Source organism: Podarcis tiliguerta, assembly GCF_965153285.1.
Source record: "Podarcis tiliguerta genome assembly, chromosome: 7".
Classification (NCBI taxonomy): Eukaryota; Metazoa; Chordata; class Lepidosauria; order Squamata; family Lacertidae; genus Podarcis; species Podarcis tiliguerta.
In genome coordinates, this window is record NC_139540.1 from 10,448,327 (window position 1) to 10,468,112 (window position 19,786).

The following is a 19,786-nucleotide window of genomic DNA, read 5'->3' on the forward strand; positions in this document are numbered from 1 at the left end:
ATGGCTATCATATCACCCCTTAGCCTCATATGGACAGGAGCCATATGATCCAACTCCCCACCCCTCCCCTGCCTTAGATGCATATAAGGGTAGAATATAGCATTAGGCCTCCACAAGGATGGGACAGGAGGACAAGGAAAGGCCACATGTTAGTGGCCACAGAACGCTACAGACAAACCCAGGAAAACAACTGCAGAAAGTGTCACACTTCCTTGAATTGACCGACAACAAAAATCTCCTCTTTAAAAAAAAACCTGAAACATCTCTCTATAGATGGAAAACTAGCATGTTGGAGAACTGAGCTAGAACATTTCATCCTGAGGTGCTGCCTTTCCCCAGTTAGTTTTTGGGAGGGCATGTAGCGCGCCGCCTGAAGTCTGAGCAACAACTGCACCATGGATTTCTGCTGACTGCCTAGGCCAGATCCTAGACTATATCATCACAAATGCTGGCTATAGAAACACATCCTTAGATGTGTGGGAAACGGGAGCAGTGGCGGTCGTGAGAGCTACTACAGGGGCTTGGAAACGCTGGGGCTTAGCTTGAAAATTTGCTCCTACCAGGTGGGTCCCTGCAAACATAGCAGATGTATTGCTCCGGAATGCTGTCTTCCAAGAGTCCCATGCACACGCTGTGCTGCCAGCACAGGCACTCTTCACACTGTGGCAGGGATTAAAAGAGAAAGGAAATAATGCATCATAACGTGAGAGGGAAATTCGGGTCCAACCCTTGCTTGGTTAATGCAACAACAACAACATGCAGTCATGGCTGGTGGAAGCTTTGGTTCAAAGTGTCTAAGGAGGCAGCAGGCTCTGGATGCCTTGTCTAGAAAGGCGGCTTATAAATACTGAAACTAATAACGGTTAGCGATAAAGAGAACCAAGGACAGTCTCTCGCTCATGTTTAACTGTCTGGAGTTAGAAGGGCCAATGGCAACTCCAGTATAAGGTAGCTCCAACTATTCCCCATAAATTGCATGAGACAGAACTCTTAGAATGGTCTCTGGTGGAGGAAAAAGTATTAACTGTGCCATTGTAAGAATTAAAAATATGTATTATCCCCCCCCACCTCCACTGGAGAGCCCCACAGAGACTGAATGGAGGCACAGTGCTAATTCAAACCAGCCTGAATCATACCATTCTATAAGGTTTTTTTAAAATAATAATAATATCCCAAAGGAAAAAAAGTTCTGAATTACTGGATAAAAAATTCCATTGAAAACTGTACTGCGAGCAGACTCCTTACCTGAATCATGAACCCATTTTCCTCATCCATTTCACAGATACACCTGACAATTTCATTGAGAGTATCCTCTTCATCCTGAGATTCTTCGAAATTGGTTGAATCAAAGTCCTGATTGTACTCATCGCCACTCAGCAGCAAGCTCTCGGTAGAAGAGTCGTCTAGAAACTCCATATCAGAGAGGTCTGAAATTTGAAAACAATACAATTTGGCAAGTGGGTAGCATTGGATTACAGTGGTACCCCGCAAGACGAATGCCTCGGAAGACGAAAAACCTGCTAGACGAAAGGGTTTTTCGTTTTCTGAGGTGCTTCGCAAGACGGATTTTCCTAAGGGCTTGCTTCGCTAGACGAAACGGCCCTGCCTCTCATGTCATGGCGACGGTCACTGCACGCTCGCTCGCTTCCCCGCTCCTCCGGCTCCCTCCCACCTTCTGGCTGACCTTCCGGCTGCCTCGCGCCGCTGCCCACCCACCTCGCGCGCTCCCCTCAGAGAGCCGTTGCAGCCGGAGTCGCGCTCCTGAGCCCCGCTGCCCTCCAGCAGCCGCATCGCGCGGTGGCCACAACGCGCGGGTGAGTCTGAGGTACCGGCTGCGGCAGCTGTCCTACTTCTCCCCCCCCCTCCCCGCCGTTGTTAGTGTTTAAATGCAGTGGTGCTTCGCAAGACGAAAAAACTCGCACAACAAAAAAACTCGCGGAACGAATTAATTTCGTCTTGCGAGGCACCACTGTATACTGTGTGCAGACATTCAAACTTCCTCTTTGGATGGGCATTGGTATGATGCTGTGCTCACAAAAACTGCCTACTTCAAAAACAGAATATCAATCTTATTATTTTACAGGTTAAAAAGATTTAATACCCCCCATGCTTTCGTTCAGAGATCTTCCAACTCAGTTTACTATAAAGCAGGAACTGAAATGTAAAACATCATTACACAGTAAAACACCAATAAAAAAACCCACAAGAAGTAGTGCAATCAAAATGGAAAGGACTGGGGTTTTTTTGTTTTTAATGAAGTCTTTACCCAGTGCCCAGCAGTTGTAATATCCAACACCAGGTAAGCCTCCCTGCGGAGAGCATTCCAGATATGGAGGCAACAAAACTGAAAAAGCCTTCTCCCAATTTGCCCCTGACAGAAGAAAAATAGGGGTATGCATTGCTGTTGGGAAGCAGTTCTTTAACAGTAGTAGCCAAAAGCACGAGCAAACTTTGCTGATGAGTTCACTGGATGAGCTCAGGCAAGCTACTACCAAAAGACGTGGCGAAGACATCTAGATAAGGGTTGGTCCCCCCCCCCCCACATAAGCAAAGCAAAACAATTAGGTTTATAGAATATATAAGGGCACACTAGCTATGCTGAGCATTTGTGTTCAGAGGCAGAATCTCTGAAATTATGAGATGCTGGAGCAGAAAAAACAGGAGATGACAATCTGCAACATGTCCTGTTTGCAAGATTCCAGAGGCACCTGGCTGGCTTAGGGAACCCATGGGGGCAGGCTACTTTTAGAGGGCTGTTATTAGGTTTAGGGGGAAAGATGTCCTTTATAAGGAAAGAAAAATTACTCTTCAGAAATGCAAAAACAAAAAATTGATAGCTAAATCAGCACATATTTGGTTAATTCCTCAATTTCTCTAGATGAAAAATGAAATTAAGATTTAAGCAGATCAACATACAAGACAGAAAACCTACTTTCACCACTAAGGTCGACAGACAGAATAGCCCTTGGGTACTGATAGGATGTGTTCTTCTCCACGGTTGTGCTCCGTAGTGTCAGCGAGCTCCCAGAAGACCTAGTGAATGGAGAGGAGCACCTGTCCAAGTACTCGAGAGAACTATCGTCAAAATCCGAATAATCTGCAAAGTAATCACAAAACACACCACATGTTATCACTGTCTACCTACGTCAAGATGGTTTTTGCTAACACCCCCCCCCCAAATATAAAAGGTAAAACCAAAACCACCCTTGCTTAAAAAGTCACTCCTTTTAGCACTGTGTCCACATAGTCAACAAAAGAGGTTTAAAGACTGTGTCAAGGCAAATCTAAAAAAATGTAGTATAAACACTGACAACTGGGAAACACTGGCCTGCGAGCGCTGGAGAACAGCCTTTACCAAAGGTATCATGGGCTTTGAAGACACTTGAATTCAGGACACAAGGGAGAAATGTGCTAAGAGGAAGGCACGCTTGGCAAATCCACACCGTGATCAACTCCCATCCAGAAACCAATGTCCCCACTGTGGAAGGACGTGTGGATCCAGAATTGGCCTCCACAATCACTTACGGACCCTTTGTTAAAACCGTGTTTATGGAAGACAATCTGACTCGGCTATGAGTGATCACCAAAGAAGAAGAAGAAGCACATAGCTTCTAAAACTAACAAACAGGAAATAGTTACCTTAAGCAGATTCACATGGTTTTAGAACACTGCTAGCCTTCAACAGGCATTTCTGGATATGTTTGCACATTCAGGTAAGAAGTGATGAATTACAGCAGCATGAGTCACTTTCTCTTCCCTTTCCTGTGCTGTAACACGCAAAAATGAAACTTGCATGTCTCCATTACAAGATGTATGAATTCTTGTATGGATTTCATACATCTTGCCATAGGGCAGGCGTGGAAGTGCTCCCTTCACACGCTACCCAAATGTGCAAGCAATAACTTCTCACTCCTGTGAATGTGCAATGCAGGTCTGCCGCAGGGTTTTCAGTAAGCACCCTCTCCAGTCCCTGATCACCAAATCTCAAGATACAAAGATGATTGACAGAGATGTTTATGAACTGCACATTCAAAGAGCAAATGCCCAAGAATAAGCACTTGATCGACATCTCATGTGTCAAACACATGTTACTCTTGCATGTAATGCTAAGCCAAAGTATGGCTTAGCATGAATGAGAAAACATGTTGGTGCACATTTAGAAAACTCTGAGTGCATAGCTGAGCCACAGTTTGGCTCAGTGTTACATCAGAACCTTGGCTCCTGGTTTGTCATGCTCCAAACAAACCATGATACCACTTCTCATAATGTCAAAATCAGCATCGTGACATAATGTAATAAAAATGTAACTTTTCAGTTGACCACCAAGTCCAGTATGTACAAAATACAAGTCCTATATAGTCAGTGCTGTAGTACATTCTTCATCTCTCTTGCATTTTGTATTTTTCTGGTATCTAAATTTTTGAGAAGTCGTTCTAGTAAATAACTTTGTGATTGTTACTATACGGCCTATTACGTTTACATGTGTTTTCAATTGGATCTGCTTAATATAGGCATTCTGGTGATTTACGGTTTTGTAATTTGCCAAACAAACCATGAACACAAACCAAGGTTTGCTATTGGCTTACCATTTGCTGGTTTGTTTATAGAATAACAAAGCATGAGCCCGAGCTTGCATGCAATACTAAGCCGAACCATGGCTAATGTTCTGGTAGAAACAGAAACAGCTGGACCTGGCAGGGGAAGAAAATGGCTACAATTATCTAGATAGGCACCAGCCTTCCTGTCCTTCATGCTAGGCCATAGATTGGCTTAGTGTTGTAGGTGAATGAAGACACTGGGGCATGATGCCAAAAGAGCAATTTGGTCAACGGGCAGTATCTCAATAGATCTAATAAGCACATCCTGAAGCAACACTGGAGCATGGAGCTCATAATGCATGGAGATCAAACTAGCAAGCAAAGTCTGAAACAACAGGCAAAGTCTTTCGCTAGATTTACTATATTCTAAACTGTACCATGCTGCTTTGATTTCTTCTTTTTCTTTTTCTTCTTTTTCTGTTTCGACTTGTGATCTTTCTCCTTCTTCTCTTTCCGTTCTTTATCCTTCTCCTTCTTTTTACCTACATTGCAAATGGCAAGGATCTTTATTAAACAAAGGGCATCAGTGTAAAACAAACGCAGCCTGTTCCAAGATTAGGTCATGTGCTTCCAGCCACCTGTCTGAGAGTGGAACTGTTCGCTTACAACAGTACTTATGCCTATTTACTCAGAGGCATACTGGGCTTACTAGTAAGTGTATTTAGGATTGCAGGTGAAGTGGCCAAACGTTTTCGATTTTCAAAGAAGAGGGAGTTTTAGAGACGAACCAAGAACTGGGCCTTGCAAAAAAAAACTACAAAGGCAATGCAATTTAATGACAATGACAAGTCGTAACTCAGAATTACAGTCATAGTTCAAGGTTAGTTGTGTTTGAACGAGAACAGCTAGACAAGGAGGACCTGACTGCAACAGCACTCTTCTCGCTTGCAATTCCTAACAGCTGGTATTGAGAGGCATGCTGTCTCCAACAATGGAGCTACGCTACATGTATCTACACCTCCTCTACAAATTTATTAATCCCCTTTTAAAGCCATCTAAGCTGGCAGCCATCACTACGCCTTATGGGAGCGATTTCCATAGTTTAACTATGTTCTGTGTGATGAAGTACATTCCTTTGTCCTGTGAACCCTTAAAACCTTAAAAAGTGTTAACAGGTGAAAATAATAATAATAATAATAATAATAATAATATAACAGACAGGCTACATTCCTGCTCTCTCAAGCTACAGTTTTGTTTTTGCTGAAAATGTTTTTTTTGTCCATACCAAGCAGCGACGAGCATCTATCTTCCAATTTCGTTTTTCTCTCCGTTTTCAGCATTCCTATGGATGTAAGAAAGGAAACAGAAGCTTAGCAGAACACTGCTGGCAACAGTGTGTTAAGTCTCTTGGTGGCAAGGACTAGGGACCATGCTTTAGTTCATTTATACTGCTAAATCTGAAAAGATTAAACAACAGAGGATGAGAAACAAGGAAACAAATCGAAGAGAACTCACATTCAGTGTTCTCTGAATAAGAGATGTAACTGGGAGATATTTATATCTGTTGTAAAAAAAACAAAAACGAACATTTGCCATGCTAACGAAAAGGGGCACTGAATTATGTTACTCTGAAATTTCCATTTCTAAATTAGCTGCAGCATCTGTGGATGACTATGATCCATTTCACGTGTGATCCTCTGGGCTAAAGAAGCTGCTAGATTATTATCTGAATACGTTTTGCACAGAAGGTAGAGTAAAGAAGGTGTTGAGAGCAGGATGAGAGCTCCTGACATTAAAGAAGAGATGAATTCTGCAAGCCAGCAGAGTAACCAACTTATCCACTTGCATCTTTTCCTAATTCTTTGCATCCCAAGAATTCTGTGAGGCCTGAATAGCACTGAGAAGACAGATGGGATTTACTTTTAGATAAAGGGTCAGCAATCTTTTTAAGCCAGATTTTTTGAGAAAGTGCCATGGGAATCTCCCATTCCACCTGTCTCCCCCCTCCTCCAGAATTATTTGTTTCCTGAAGTAAACTTCAGCTTTCATGTATTGCTTTGCTTCTGGAAAAGACCGGCACAGTTTATTTGCAGTCTCCTTATGCTGTCTACGTTGGCAAATCATCATGCTTCCATTTCAGAAAACTGGGTGTGGCTGGGTTGCCACCAACCAAGCAGAGCAGTATCAGAGATTTAAGCTGTTTCCAAAATGGTTGCTTCCGAAGATAGCTGAATGAAGGTGTAAGCAGAACCATGGCTAACTACAGTGGGTGGAATCAGTCTAAATCACTGCCTGAGTGGAATGACTTCTGCAAGCACAACTGAACTTCCCCTCCCTCTCTACCCGCCAGAACAGATTTGGGGCAGGGGGTGCAAAGGAGGAGGAAAAGTTCGGTGCACACAATGACTTAGTTGGATACACCTCTTTGTGACAAGGGGTGGCCCAAAAACGGCCATAACTAACACAGCAAATAGAGGGCCATTTTCATTCACAATGTGGCATGAAAAGTGGACCCACGCACTGAAACAAGAGAATTCAACCAACCTCTCCTTACAGATAAGTGTACCTGAATGATACACAAACAGTCGCTCGTCGCATTCACAAAAGTATTTCCTAGGTATACGAGTTAACATATTCTAAACATACGCAACGATGTTGCTGGCCCAGAGATGGAAAGAAGACAAAGTCCCTACCAGAGAAGAATGGCAAATTAAACTGTTGGACAATGCTAAAATGGCAAAACTGACCGGGAAGCTCAGAAACCAAGAAGACCAAAACTTTAATAAGGAATGGGAAAGATTTATAATTTATCTTGGAGACCACTGTAAGCAGATGAAAACGTTAGCAGGACAGCAATAGCACTTGTTGTGTAGCAAATACAGTGGAGACAGTGGAGTAATATAAAATATGGACTACCGAATAATATGCAGTTGAAAGGGTTGACAATGGGACCCATGGAAGGGAGAGGGTGGGAAGTCTAGAGATTCGGAGTAATCTTTAAATATGGATGTGTATAACAGCATTGTCATACTCTTATACTTGATCAAATAAAAATATTTTTTTAAAAAAAAAACACATACTCTAATATACATCTAGACAGCATCTTAAAAAGCAGAGACATCACCTTGCCAACAAAGGTCCGTATAGTTAAAGCTATGGTTTTCCCAGTAGTGATGTATGGAAGTGAGAAATTGAACCATAAAGAAGGCTGATCGCCGAAGAATTGATGCTTTTGAATTATGGTGCTGGAGGAGACTTGAGAGTCCCATGGACTGCAAGAAGATCAAACCTATCCATTCTTAAGGAAATCAGCCCTGAGTGCTCACTGGAAGGACAGATCCTGAAGCTGAGGCTCCAATACTTTGGCCACCTCATGAGAAGAGAAGACTCCCTGGAAAAGACCCTGATGTTGGGAAAGATGGAGGGCACAAGGAGAAGGGGACGATAGAGGACGAGATGGTTGGACAGTGTTCTCGAAGCTACCAGCATGAGTTTGACCAAACTGCAGGAGGCAGTGGAAGACAGGAGTGCCTGGCGTGTGGTCACAAAGAGTCGGACATGACTAAACAACAATATACATCCAGAAATGTTCTAAACGCAGTAGCCTATAGCATTCTGCATGACATAATACACTCTTGAAAGCCTCTGACAAACATTTTACCTGATGCCCCTGGGGCTACTCTGCCATCAGTCGCTGCTTTAGAAGAATGGCACAACACCATCTGATTATCTTCCTTCTCTTTAATGGGGTAGTCACTGCGGAAAGCAGCCTCCGCAGTTAACAGCGCCGACACATCCAAGTTGCGGCTTAAGTCAAGAGGGAGGCAGAGTCCGCGCTTCTCAAGGGAGACATGAGCAACATTGGGAACTACATAAAAGAAAGAACGGAATATTAAACGACAGAAAAGCACCGCGTTCCTTGAGGTCGCTGAGTTATACACCTAACGTGGCACAGTTCTCGTCTATTAGCCAGAAGCTCTTGTCAGGCAGGACATATTTCGCGAAGGTCTTATGTTTAACACTTGGATTCTCTCTGGTTCTTTACTTTAGACTGAAATACATTACCCTCCAGTAATGCTGCCGGCTGATTTGGGGCATTGATGGAGAACCCTTTTCTATCAGTGACTGGAGAGGGAGAAGGAACTTTTTCTAGTGACCCATGAGGCAACGAACCAGTCACTAAGCGCTGTGATCTTCTTCTCCGCTGGCTATTTTTGAAGGATCTAAGGGCACTCATCACTGGCTGTGATGGACCTAAAAAGAGACCTTGCAATGTTCATGAAGGAGACACAGGTCATCGTCTTACTCTAATATTTCTAAGGAGGCCATAAGGCGCTTGCCTTAAGTGGTTCCCCATCTATTACGGCATTGCTCTTTACAAATAGAAAAATGGGGGATACCAGGAGACTAGAGGAATGGTTTTTAGCTTCAGTTAGTAGAAGCAGGCTTTTAATGAAAAGGCTTGCAAGGGGGTGGGGGTCCCTTGTGATGGAACAAATCTGGCACAAAAGGTCATAGGCAGCACTAATATACCTAAGCTCCCTGATTCATTTGATTTCTGACTATCTCACTTCCCTCTTAACTGCTAGGAGAAAATTATAAACCAGGGATGCTGAACCTGTGGCTGTCTGTGTGTTGTTGGGGCTTCAAATCCCCATCAGCCCAAGCTGATGACCAGAGATGATGGGAGCTGGAATCCAACAGCAACTAGAGGACCACAGGTTCCCCATTCCCACAATAGGATATTATAAATAAATGCAGAGTATACCATTTCTGAACATTCCTGAAGCAAGCAAAGAATGATAAACTTTCTGATACAAAACTGTTCCATTGTTTTTGCAACAATGCAATATCTGCTGAATGCCCTCTGTGGGATTGCAGGGCCTGGTAACTTTTCGGCAACTAATATTAACTTATTTGTTGCACTAGCCTTTCGGTTAGGTTTTGGAAAAGCACTCACAGTGTGCCTATTGTTCTTTTACTTCGGTCTGAATGTACTAGATCGGTTAAAATCCTGTTTCCTTCACTGTTGCTTTTTATAGTGATTTATAATTTCAATAGCATGTAAGCCACCTTGGAATGAAGGTGTGCGCACATGCATGTGTTCCAGCTTATAACATCCTTGAGAAATTAAGTATGGTAGGTTTGATAATGCACTAAGCTATTGTTAGTTAAAACCAGGGGGTAGTCAACATGCTTGCCAGGTGCTGTGGACTAGAACTTCCATTAAAACACAGGAGCCTGGCAAAGGGTGAATTACAAGATCCAGAGTGCATCGTATTAGCCATTGCATTGTAAGCCATTATTATATCACTGATTCAGTGAATCCCAATACTGGGTCTTTGGATTCAGAGTTTTAGAATTTTGCTCCTCACCCCCTTCCTCCAACACTACTACTAATACAGCAAGCTGTGTTTGCTATGCATATTGAAATGATCTCATAATCATGCGTATGTGAGTGAATTATGTTGGATTTGATTTACACATAGGGAAGTTCCCAAGAGGAATGAAGGGTCCTTTGTTTTCCTTTGGTCAAATTCCAGGATTTTTAATTTATTTTTTGGAGGGACGGAGGTTTACAATGGGTTCAAATTCAACCAAAGCAAAGCACTTTGCAATCTCACTGATTTCAGTGGAAGAAATTCAAGTCCGTGGCTAACTCTTCTGTTGAAAGCAACGGGACTGCAATGGTTTGGAGGAAGTGAACTCAGCAAAGTTAATTTCCACATATCTATATTCAAGCGATCACTTTAAAAGCTCGCACCACGAAGTCTAATTTGAAAACCTACCTCCTTTCAATGGCTTTCAATGTGTAATATATACAGGGGATTTTATGTTATGCGTTCTTAGCTTCTGTTGTTCTGCTCTTTTATTTATTAATTTGTGGAATGGATTCTTCTTTGATTTTATATATTGTAAACAACTTTAGATCCAATGGAAGCCACTTTATGGAAAATGTTTCTCAAAAAGCAGTGTATAAATTAAAATAAACACAGCTTAGGAAGCCTCATAATTGGGGGGGGGGGGATATAATCCCCAGGTTTAAAAAAATTGAGGAAGGGCGGGGGGAAGACCTGCAAAATGCTCAACTCTCTACAAAAGCTATAACTATGGTTTTCAAGTCTACCACAATAGCTGCAGATTGTTAAGAGGGATTTCCTTTACAGTGCTATCTTTGCATTGTTAAAAGGCACAAATCATCCTCAGTGAAGGTTACTTACCGACATCATGTGCAATCGCAACAAGTGTGGACGGCAACATTTAATGAGGGAAGATTTAAAGTGTCATTGACTGACGAAGCGCTTCAGTGCAAAAGGGGCAGGGGGAGAGAATTACATTTGCACAAGCTGTTTCCCTCTTCTCAATTAATTAGCAGCACAATCCAACCAGACGTTAGGTGCGTGCAAGTCCCTTTCAAATCAGCGAGACTTGTTAAGGAGCTATGGCTGGATCAGAACATTCAGCGGAAGATAATTTTAACTCGGAGATGGAAGAAAGCAGCCCTAGGAAGTTTTTGGTGTGTCATTCTTCATTTCCCGGAGAGATGCAAAAGATCTAGAGCAGCGCTTGACAGAATCCCCCATTCTCTACTTTACCGCTGACAAGGGATTAAACCCTCTGGCAGGGAAATCTTAAATGGTACGGTCGGGGGGGGGGGCAGAAGAAAGCAAGCATTATCCTCATCCATTTCCCTACCAAAGGGACTTGGACATTTCTACAATTGCACACATTTTGCTGATCAGTTTTCTTGCAGTTTTGGACCCTCATCCCAGGGACTGAAACCTATTTTTTTGTTTGTCTTCTATAGCACTAAAAGTAAGAGCAAATGTCACACCGAGAGCAAGAGCCAGTAGGTCCAGCAGGCAAACCATGCCAGTAGAATTTCCCGAGGGTGAGGGTGGTGGTGGGGGAACAAAAAACAAAACACCAACAACACACAAGAATGGCTCGTCTTCTTTTTGAAGAATTGGGGCCTCCAAAGCAGATCAGCTGTAGCCTTTGCTGCTCCGTGTAACATGACGAGTTGCGCTCTTGCCATGAATTTCCGCCATCGTACAAGTGCCATACTGTGTGTGTTTGATATTTCAATCTTGGAAACAAATGGGTTTACAAAAAAAAAAAAAACCCACACACACAAAAAACCCACACACACACAACCCAAAATTTCCAGGCAACCATATAGGAAAACTTTTGGAAGCGGCAAAAAGAGTTGGTTTGGATTTTGTTTCCTTCTTCCTTTCAGATGACCGATGTGCAAGGAGTTTCCAGTACTGGCTACTAAGGATTTGAGGGTGGGGGATAACTTCAGTGGTGAACTTAATTGCATGTACTATATCCCATGTCACACTTGCATTCCACTCTCCCAGCCCCCCCAAACCCAGTCTGTTATATACAAGTCACATTCAAAGGAAAAGGAAAAAAAAGGAAAGAAAAAGAACCACCCCAATGATGATTATTTCCCAATATGACTGTAATAGAAGTAATTATGGTATGTTTTAAAATGTCTGTGCTCACTAGTTTTATTTATCACAGAAGAAGGAAGCTGGGAGACCAGGGTCAAATCCTCCACTTGTATTAACTCTGGGGAAATTGGTGATTTAAGGGACTTTATACACCCTGCAGAATCTCCAGATTCTTGTTTGCATTTCTTGCTGCGAGCCTTTCCTGAAGACAAAGTTGAGGGCAACAGTGCAGATTTCTGAATGTTGGCAGAACTGCTAATATCAGCTTCATTTTTTTTCTGACTTTGAGGCTTAGGTGATATCTCCTGAATAAATAATAAGAAATTGATACTTTTATTGCAGTTTCTTCATTGCAGCTCTTGTATTCTATTTCGATTTATTTTTTTAAAAGCAACTTCAGTACTTAACAACAGCACATTTTCAGAACATTTCCCACCCACACAAATAAATAATAATAATAATAATAATAATAATAATAATAATGTTAAGAAATAAGCAAGCTGAAACTTCAAAAAAAAGGACTAAGCCAAAGACCACCATTCCAATCCAGTGAACTGCTTCAAGGTGCAGGAACCAGGATTATGCCCTTGTAATTTCCTTTTCTCGATTCCCCCCTCGTTTCGACAGAGAAAGACTGATCCCCACATGCAGTCCAATGCATGCGTGGAAGGGCTCACTATAGAAAAGGGGGGTGGAATCTACACCTGCAGCCTACTACACATGGATCTCTGGATCAGGATGTGAGGCCTTAAACAGGTCTTCAGTTCTCATAAACTGAACGCGTAGTGGCTCTTCAATCATACTAATACATTCAACAAAACCAAATTTTTGCCATGTTTCCGCAGACACCATTACCATAGCAACTTTACTGCTAATTCTTCAAAGCACTATCTCCCCCCCCCCCCCCCGAAAGCAAGTATTCTGCTTTAATTGTTGTCAGCCCCAACAGCTTACAATTAGGTGTATGGTTGCGGTGTCCCTGATTCTATGCAAATTCAGTTCAATTTCAAAACAAGACATGAAGAGTCTGGCAGTGTCCCATTATTATTATTATTATTATTATTTTAAAAAAACCAACAACGATTAAGGATTTCCACCCCCAAAGTAATCTGAATGTCACCACATGTATTTACATTAGGATATCACCCGCTTTCTCCAACAACAACAAAAACATAACAAAAGCGTTAATTAATTTGGAAAAATCAAAGCATACTGCATTTTCGAACATGTGATTGTCTGCATCGTATTTTTGTCCAATAAACGTAAAGGATAATTGTGTCAAGACAGACCTATCTATGTTTAACAAATACTAGCATTTTAGGTTTGTAGCTACTTTCCCACATGGAGTTAAAAATGATTTTCCACCTGGTAGGCAAGATCACTGGGCAAGTAAAAGCTTTCATCAAACCATAGAAAAAAATTCAGATTATGTGTCACCGCTTTTGGTAAAAGCAAACAAACACAGCTGAACACCACGCAAGAAGAGCCGCCACACTCCTAATATGCAAGAGCGTTCTCCAATTTTCAAACCTTTGTATACGCAAGTAATGTAATTTTGGTATTGACTGCTTTCTCTTCCGGTGGTTCTGGACATTCAGAGTAAGAGGAGTGGACAACTTCTAAACTGAGCCATTTTTGCTATAGTCTTCTCAAATCACGCACCCGACCTGTCCGTGCCACCAGATAAATGTGCAAACCAGCCACCCAAGTGGGTACAGGCATTTGTCAAAAGTACAGTAAGATTAATGTTGCATTTGGCATTACGGATGAAAGACAGGATAGGGTGGGTCTGCAAACGAGTATAAAGTCCTTAAGTTGTCCACCACTCGTGCTCTAGACACTAAAAAGCCACACTGGAAGTACCACATAAGGGCCTGGTGGTGTGAAATGCCCCGTCCAGCTACCAATGAACCAGCAATTCATGCACATTGAGAGTATAATTTATTCATGTCCAACAAGGATTTGAAGGATTGCAGAACATATCTAGGCTGATTGAGAAACTTATTTACCAAAAATTAATTAGAGCCGTAACTTGTAAATAAATGATTTTATTGTTTATCTTCACATGTGTGAAAGACATCACTACAGCAACCATTACTTTCAAAGTTACAAAATTATTTAAAACAAGGTTTTAAAACTTGTTCTAATAAGGTGCTTAACCTCTTAACAAGGACAAAATTAAACATTAGAAAAAACCTTAAACGAATGTTACTCGTTCATCTAAGCAGTTGTTGCTCAAAAGGAAAGAAAACATGGCCCAACCCTAATACAGTTAAATAGACTACTGTACCTGCTTCATGTAACCTGAGGGTTTAGGGTTAAAACAGTTGTAAACCAGAAAAGGGGGGGGGGGGGGGTCAGCAGCCTAATAAGACTGCTGGCCTGAAATTCTCCTCTGTATTACACTTGGAAAAAAACTGAGCCATAATTTAACCATAAATGTTATCGCTGTAGACAGCTTAGCCATTGCAAAGTCAATCTGGCCCAAGACGGATTAATGCTGGCTCCGCTCAAAATACAAATTGGGAACCAGACTCATGAAAGAATGCTCTCCCTCCTCCATTCCTTTCCCTAAATTAACCATAGTTTAGAGTCATATATGTACTGATGCAGACCGTAACTCACATGTACTGGGGTTTCCTATAACCATGGTTTGAAAATCCACTTGGGTTCAAAAGGAACCATGGTTTGCATTTATTTTGGTGCAACTTTAAACCATGGCTAATACTAGGTGGGAAGAATTGCTCTGAGGTGCTCATATGTCTGGCTTCCAATCTGCATGCCTTTTTTAATTTTTATTTTTTGCCGGGAGCCAGTGTTACATCTGCCCAAGACCTCGAAGGTTTCACTCCTCAGTCATCGTTTGTTTCAACAGAGCTAGTGGCTAACTTTAAAAAGGTGTGCAAATTCAGAATTTTCCCTACCAAAAAAGAATGAGTAGGGGAAGCAAAAAGCTCAAGTTTGGTTTCCCGTGAGAACATTTGCTAATAACTAAACAATTTATAAAAGAGAGTCCACATAACCAAAGTGTTTGCAAAGACACATTTCATAGGCTGTTAATTTGAAATGCTGACAACAACCTGTAGATACGCAATTGTAAACTTCCGACAGAAACAAAAACCAGCCATGTTTAGTTTAAAATACACAAGTATTTTGTTGCTACAGAACAATGTCTGCAAAACTGAGATAGTTTCAATAGTGGCTCTGCTTGGTAAGTTAAGGTTAGTGCTGCGCTGTTTGTGGAAGAGTCACCAGGTTGTCAATCATTCCATAACTTATTTTAATTTGGGGGGGGGGGGGCAAGGAAAGGGCTGCAATGCCCCAAACCATTTCCTAGGGGGCAGATTCATTGGGATGCCACAAAAAAAAGATTGCTTTTCCATTATGTGTTGCCAGGCACATTTGGTGAGAAATAGTCTGTCTAACTCCCTGTTTCTTGCATACTGTGGTCTTGGAATATGTGGGTTTCTTTGCAGAATCAAATCCAGGTTTTGTAAGGGCGTGGAGCATTTGGCGTGGTTAAGAAGTGAGCAAGAGAAGAGGGCTTAAGGGGCTGGGTTTTCACATTTTGAGTGCCTTCCAGCACCTCTGCTTTTATGATGCCTACAACTACTTGATCAGCCAATTTGGGGGCTGCAGCCTTTATCCATAAATACGCGAGAAGAAAAAGGTAAGGGTGGAACTACATGTTACAAAAAACACAACGCTGCCACTGGAAAAATACTAATTCCTATGCTGAGTCTCGCCCCACACCCGCCAACACAAACACACATACCTTCCATAATGACTATTTCACTTACTGCATGTCCTGATGTCACTTGCAATGTGCTTTTCCCCCTGCTCTTGCAGGGAAAGCACACGACATCAGGACAAGGGCTACAATGGCAAAGCCTTCAAATGGTGGGTCATGAGCCATGCTCTAAGTGCCACCACCATATTACTTTTTGCTTGTACAACTTTGGTTTTTTTAAACAAAAAACCAAAGTGGAAAAGGGGGGTGGGGTGGACAGTAGGAAAAGCAGAGGGATAGGGAGACAGGAAGTGAAAAAAGAAAAAGCGAGAACAGTAAAATAAATTAGAACTGTGTCCATCTTGCAGACTGGAGCTAAACAAGAGTTCTGGATGCAAACAGTCTGAAGGCCACTAGGCTAGATGTTATGGAGGTGACTCAATAGAAGCCTGCCATTTTTAGTGGCAGCCGTGTGTTCTTTGAAACATGCAGTACTGCCTTAAGAAGCTGCAACGCATAGCAACACATTCTCAGCTCTTAAGCAAAAGTAAAAATACATTACGGCAATGCATTGACACCGCAGTGACTCAAAAAGGGCTGTTAAGACCTAGTCACAATTGAACCCTAGTTTAGGGATCGGGAGAAGTTGTGGGATCTCTTTCTCTCTCACACACACAAACATTTCCCTTCAAACATACAGAGTTAAGGAGAGTATCAGATCCATTTTCATCTAGTTTGGGAGTCACACAGCTCCAAAGCCACTTACAGAAGGGCAGGGGGAAATTGACTTCCGGTTCCATGGCCCAATTCCTAAATCCAGGCTCAATGGTGAAATCTGCACTGGGCGTAAGTGGAAGCTGCACATACCATAATCAATGCGCTACCAAAACCAGCACAGGTTTAATGAGGGGAAAGAGTGGGAGGAAAAGTAGTTTCCTGTATAGGTTACTTCCTTTGACCCAATTATTTAATGCAATATGGAGGTATGTTTCAGAAAAGGGTTGGGGTTTGTTGTGAGGGGGGAGTGGTAGACGAAAAGCACTCTTCTTAAAAGGGGGGTGTCTTTTTTAAAAAAGAAACAAACTACCCACTAGACAACAAAAATCCACATTAAAAACTATATTAAGGCTCTGATCTGAATAAATTAAAAAGGTGTATAGATTTAGGGCTCTCTTTAGCTACCTTCCGGGCAGAATTAACTAACACAGAAACACTTCCTTGATTCATTCTTGCCTGAAATGTGCTGAACGTGGTAGTTTATGGGAAGGTGAACAGGAGTCCAGGGAACAACCCACACGCACCTGTGACGTCATCCTGTGGGTGTCTCCACCCATCCACAAGGGAAGCTGCCAGAAACTGGGTGGGTGGGGTTGCAGCCTATGTGGCCAAAGTGAGCAGAACACCAAGTCTTGTCCGCCTTCACTTCCTGTTTGATGCACAGGCTTCAAAGCAGAACAGGAAGTCACAGGCACCATCATGCAATGGGTCTGTAAGTGACTCCAGTATGGCTTTTAGTTTACGGGTTCTGGCCAAGCAAAGGCGCACGTGTATAAACCCCAGGCGGAATCACTGACCAGAGCTGTGCTTGCGGGTGGTGGGGTGTTGCAGGTAAAGTGACTTTAGAGGATTGCCCTCCTCTTCCAGAATGAGCGGGCAGGCTAGGTGAGCTACGTAGGCTCTGTTGACTGGAAAGCACCCAGTTCAAAGAGCTGCAAGCTGGAAAGAGCTTGGTTTTAAGCTGGAGACTGGAATTCTCCCTGACAATATGCCTACTCGTGAGTTAGGAGGCTGGGTTGCAACCACATATGGCATGGCAGGCTACCTACTTATGGATAGTCATTCTTCTTCTGTTTCTGCATCCAAATTGCAGACCATGAGAATGTTCTGAAGCAATGGAATTAATAAACATGTAGGGGCTTAGAAGAATAGTTTGTCCTTTTCTGTGTGCACATGCCTATAAACTAACATATCTAGCACGATTTTGGATACAGGCTCATTCCTGGAAGTCATTCCTATGTGTCAACTAATAGCATAAAAGCAGCACCTATGACTGTGGTTACTTATCAAGACTTGTTAATAGTAGGCACAGCCATGCACAAAATGCGCGACCGGATAAAACTCAACTGAGTGGAACAGGCTGGAGACAATGTGGCCATCCTCCACTTTAGATGTGGACTCAAACCAGACCCCTAAGATATTTTTAATGTCTTCTTTTTTCCTCGTATTTATTAAAAAATATACATCCTAGCAAAAAAAGGTATGGCTCATTGAACAGTTTCATAAAACACATACAAGTTTACAACACCAATTCTTACAATAGAAAGGAAACTTCTTACAAAAGAAGTTCTGGCAGATGTAAAAAAGAAACCCAAAAAAAACCCTGTGTCGAAAAGCACAAACTGAATTTGTGTCAAGGGTCTTCTAAGCCACTTGTGGGCACAATTCCAGCTATATTGAAACGGTACCTGGGGACAGACATCTCTGAGCTTTCGATTCTCGGGATGTTCGCTTATGAAAATAAAGGTAGCCACGATCTGGGACATCAAGCTGTCTGATCCAAAGGTCCATACCACAGAAGTCAAGCCCAGACTTAAATTTGAACCTGCTTCCATGCTATGCATCCTTAGGATTGCAGACTTACTTTCATTAACTCCATTTATGCAGAAGTGTAAACATAATTCTTTAGTCCCCTATTTACTTTCTGTCTGGCAGAGCAACATTAACAGCATGGACCTGATATTTCCCATGGTACATTCCAGTAGGACCCTTGCAAAAGAATCAAACTCTACAATTTCATACCTGCTCCAAGACTGGAGCTGCTTGTTTGTTGCCTTCCTTTTTTTCAGCACCATCAGCGCTGACGGCTTTGGATGCCAACAACCCTGCAAAAGAAAAAGGAACACAGAAATAGGATTGTTTTGAATTCACAAGTATAATCTTACGGGTGGATCTGAGTAGACTCCATCTACATGCTTTATGGAAACACAAGGTTTAAATGGCAAAGTCTGATGATTTATTACTGACTGGTAGTTTTACGCTGTCCTGCCATTGGCTTTGACAGAACCCTTGGTGCCCAAAGCCTTCTCTATATTCAGGTAAATGCATGCAGGCTTCAAAGTGAGGAGGGAGCATTCACTCAAGCCCTGCCATCAACATCCCTGCACCTGCCAACTCTGATTCCAAGCTTCAGAAGTTGAGAGCCAAGATACAAAGGGAGATGCCAACTACATTCAGCTGAATAAGCTTAGAAGCAGCCTGTGGTTAGGAGCCTTGTTTTCCAGGACCTCTGCTGGATGTGAGAACATCTAAGAACATGGGTAGGCAAATGAAGGTCCGCGGGCCGGATCAGGCCCAACTGCCTTCTGGATCCAGCCCGTGGATGGTCCAGGGATCGTCGCATGGATCCCCAGCACATGTGTTCTTTCCTTCTCCCTCACACGGGGGCGGCGCCTCCTCCCTCCCTCCCCCTGGCTTCTCCCTGCCCTGCCTAGAGGAGGAAGGGGGCTAGGCTTTGTTGGTGCCAGCAGCAGCAGCCGCACTTAAGCAGCTGCCATTCTAACCAGCCCCTCTTCGGAGCCCTTTTGCGGCTGCCCTCTGCCGCCGCCACCAGCCCCTGCCGCTCGCAAGACACAGGTAAGCAGCCACCGGGGCTCATGGTGCTCTTGCATCATTTTTTTTTTCCAAAATATAGTCCGGCCCCCTACAAGGTCTGAGGGACAGTGGACTGGCCCCCTGCTGAAAAAGTTTACTGACCCCTGTCTAAGAGTGTAAGAAGAGCCTGCTGAATCAGGCCAGTGGCACATCTAGTCCCAGGCCCTGTTCTCATAGGGTAATAATAATAATGACAATAATAATAATTTATTATTTATACTTCCCCAGCCACTCTGGGCAGCTTTCAACAAAATATTAAAATACAGTAATGCATCAAACATTAAAAGTTTCCCTACACAGGGCTGCCTGTACATCTCCAGTGCAACCCATGTGCACTGGGATACTGGGGTCAGGGCTTGCACACATGCCCTCGACCCAGTTCAAGCCTGCATGCATTCTGACAA

General features: G+C 42.8%; 1 protein-coding gene and 1 long non-coding RNA gene across 4 annotated transcripts in view; both read right to left on the reverse strand.

Moving 5' to 3' along the window:
• Window positions 1-19,786, reverse strand: part of PHF20L1 (PHD finger protein 20 like 1) — a 63,850-nt gene that overhangs the window by 14,448 nt on the left and 29,616 nt on the right. For 2 of the 3 annotated variants that reach the window (XM_083450485.1, XM_083450484.1), the window contains 8 exons: window positions 18,531-18,613; window positions 12,054-12,306; window positions 8,200-8,406; window positions 5,824-5,880; window positions 4,976-5,080; window positions 2,933-3,097; window positions 1,246-1,427; window positions 561-660 (listed from right to left, as the gene is read on the reverse strand). In XM_083450485.1, the coding sequence (XP_083306611.1) occupies window positions 561-660; window positions 1,246-1,427; window positions 2,933-3,097; window positions 4,976-5,080; window positions 5,824-5,880; window positions 8,200-8,406; window positions 12,054-12,306; window positions 18,531-18,613 (1,152 nt within the window). Of the gene's footprint in view, window positions 1-560; window positions 661-1,245; window positions 1,428-2,932; window positions 3,098-4,975; window positions 5,081-5,823; window positions 5,881-8,199; window positions 8,407-8,603; window positions 8,793-12,053; window positions 12,307-18,530; window positions 18,614-19,786 lie in introns of all 3 variants that reach the window. The other variant, XM_083450486.1, reaches the window with a different exon arrangement.
• Window positions 9,470-11,294, reverse strand: LOC310682249. Its single transcript, XR_014513810.1, has 2 exons — window positions 9,914-11,294; window positions 9,470-9,878 (listed from the first exon to the last, which is right to left on the reverse strand). It is a non-coding gene; the product is annotated as an uncharacterized lncRNA (long non-coding RNA).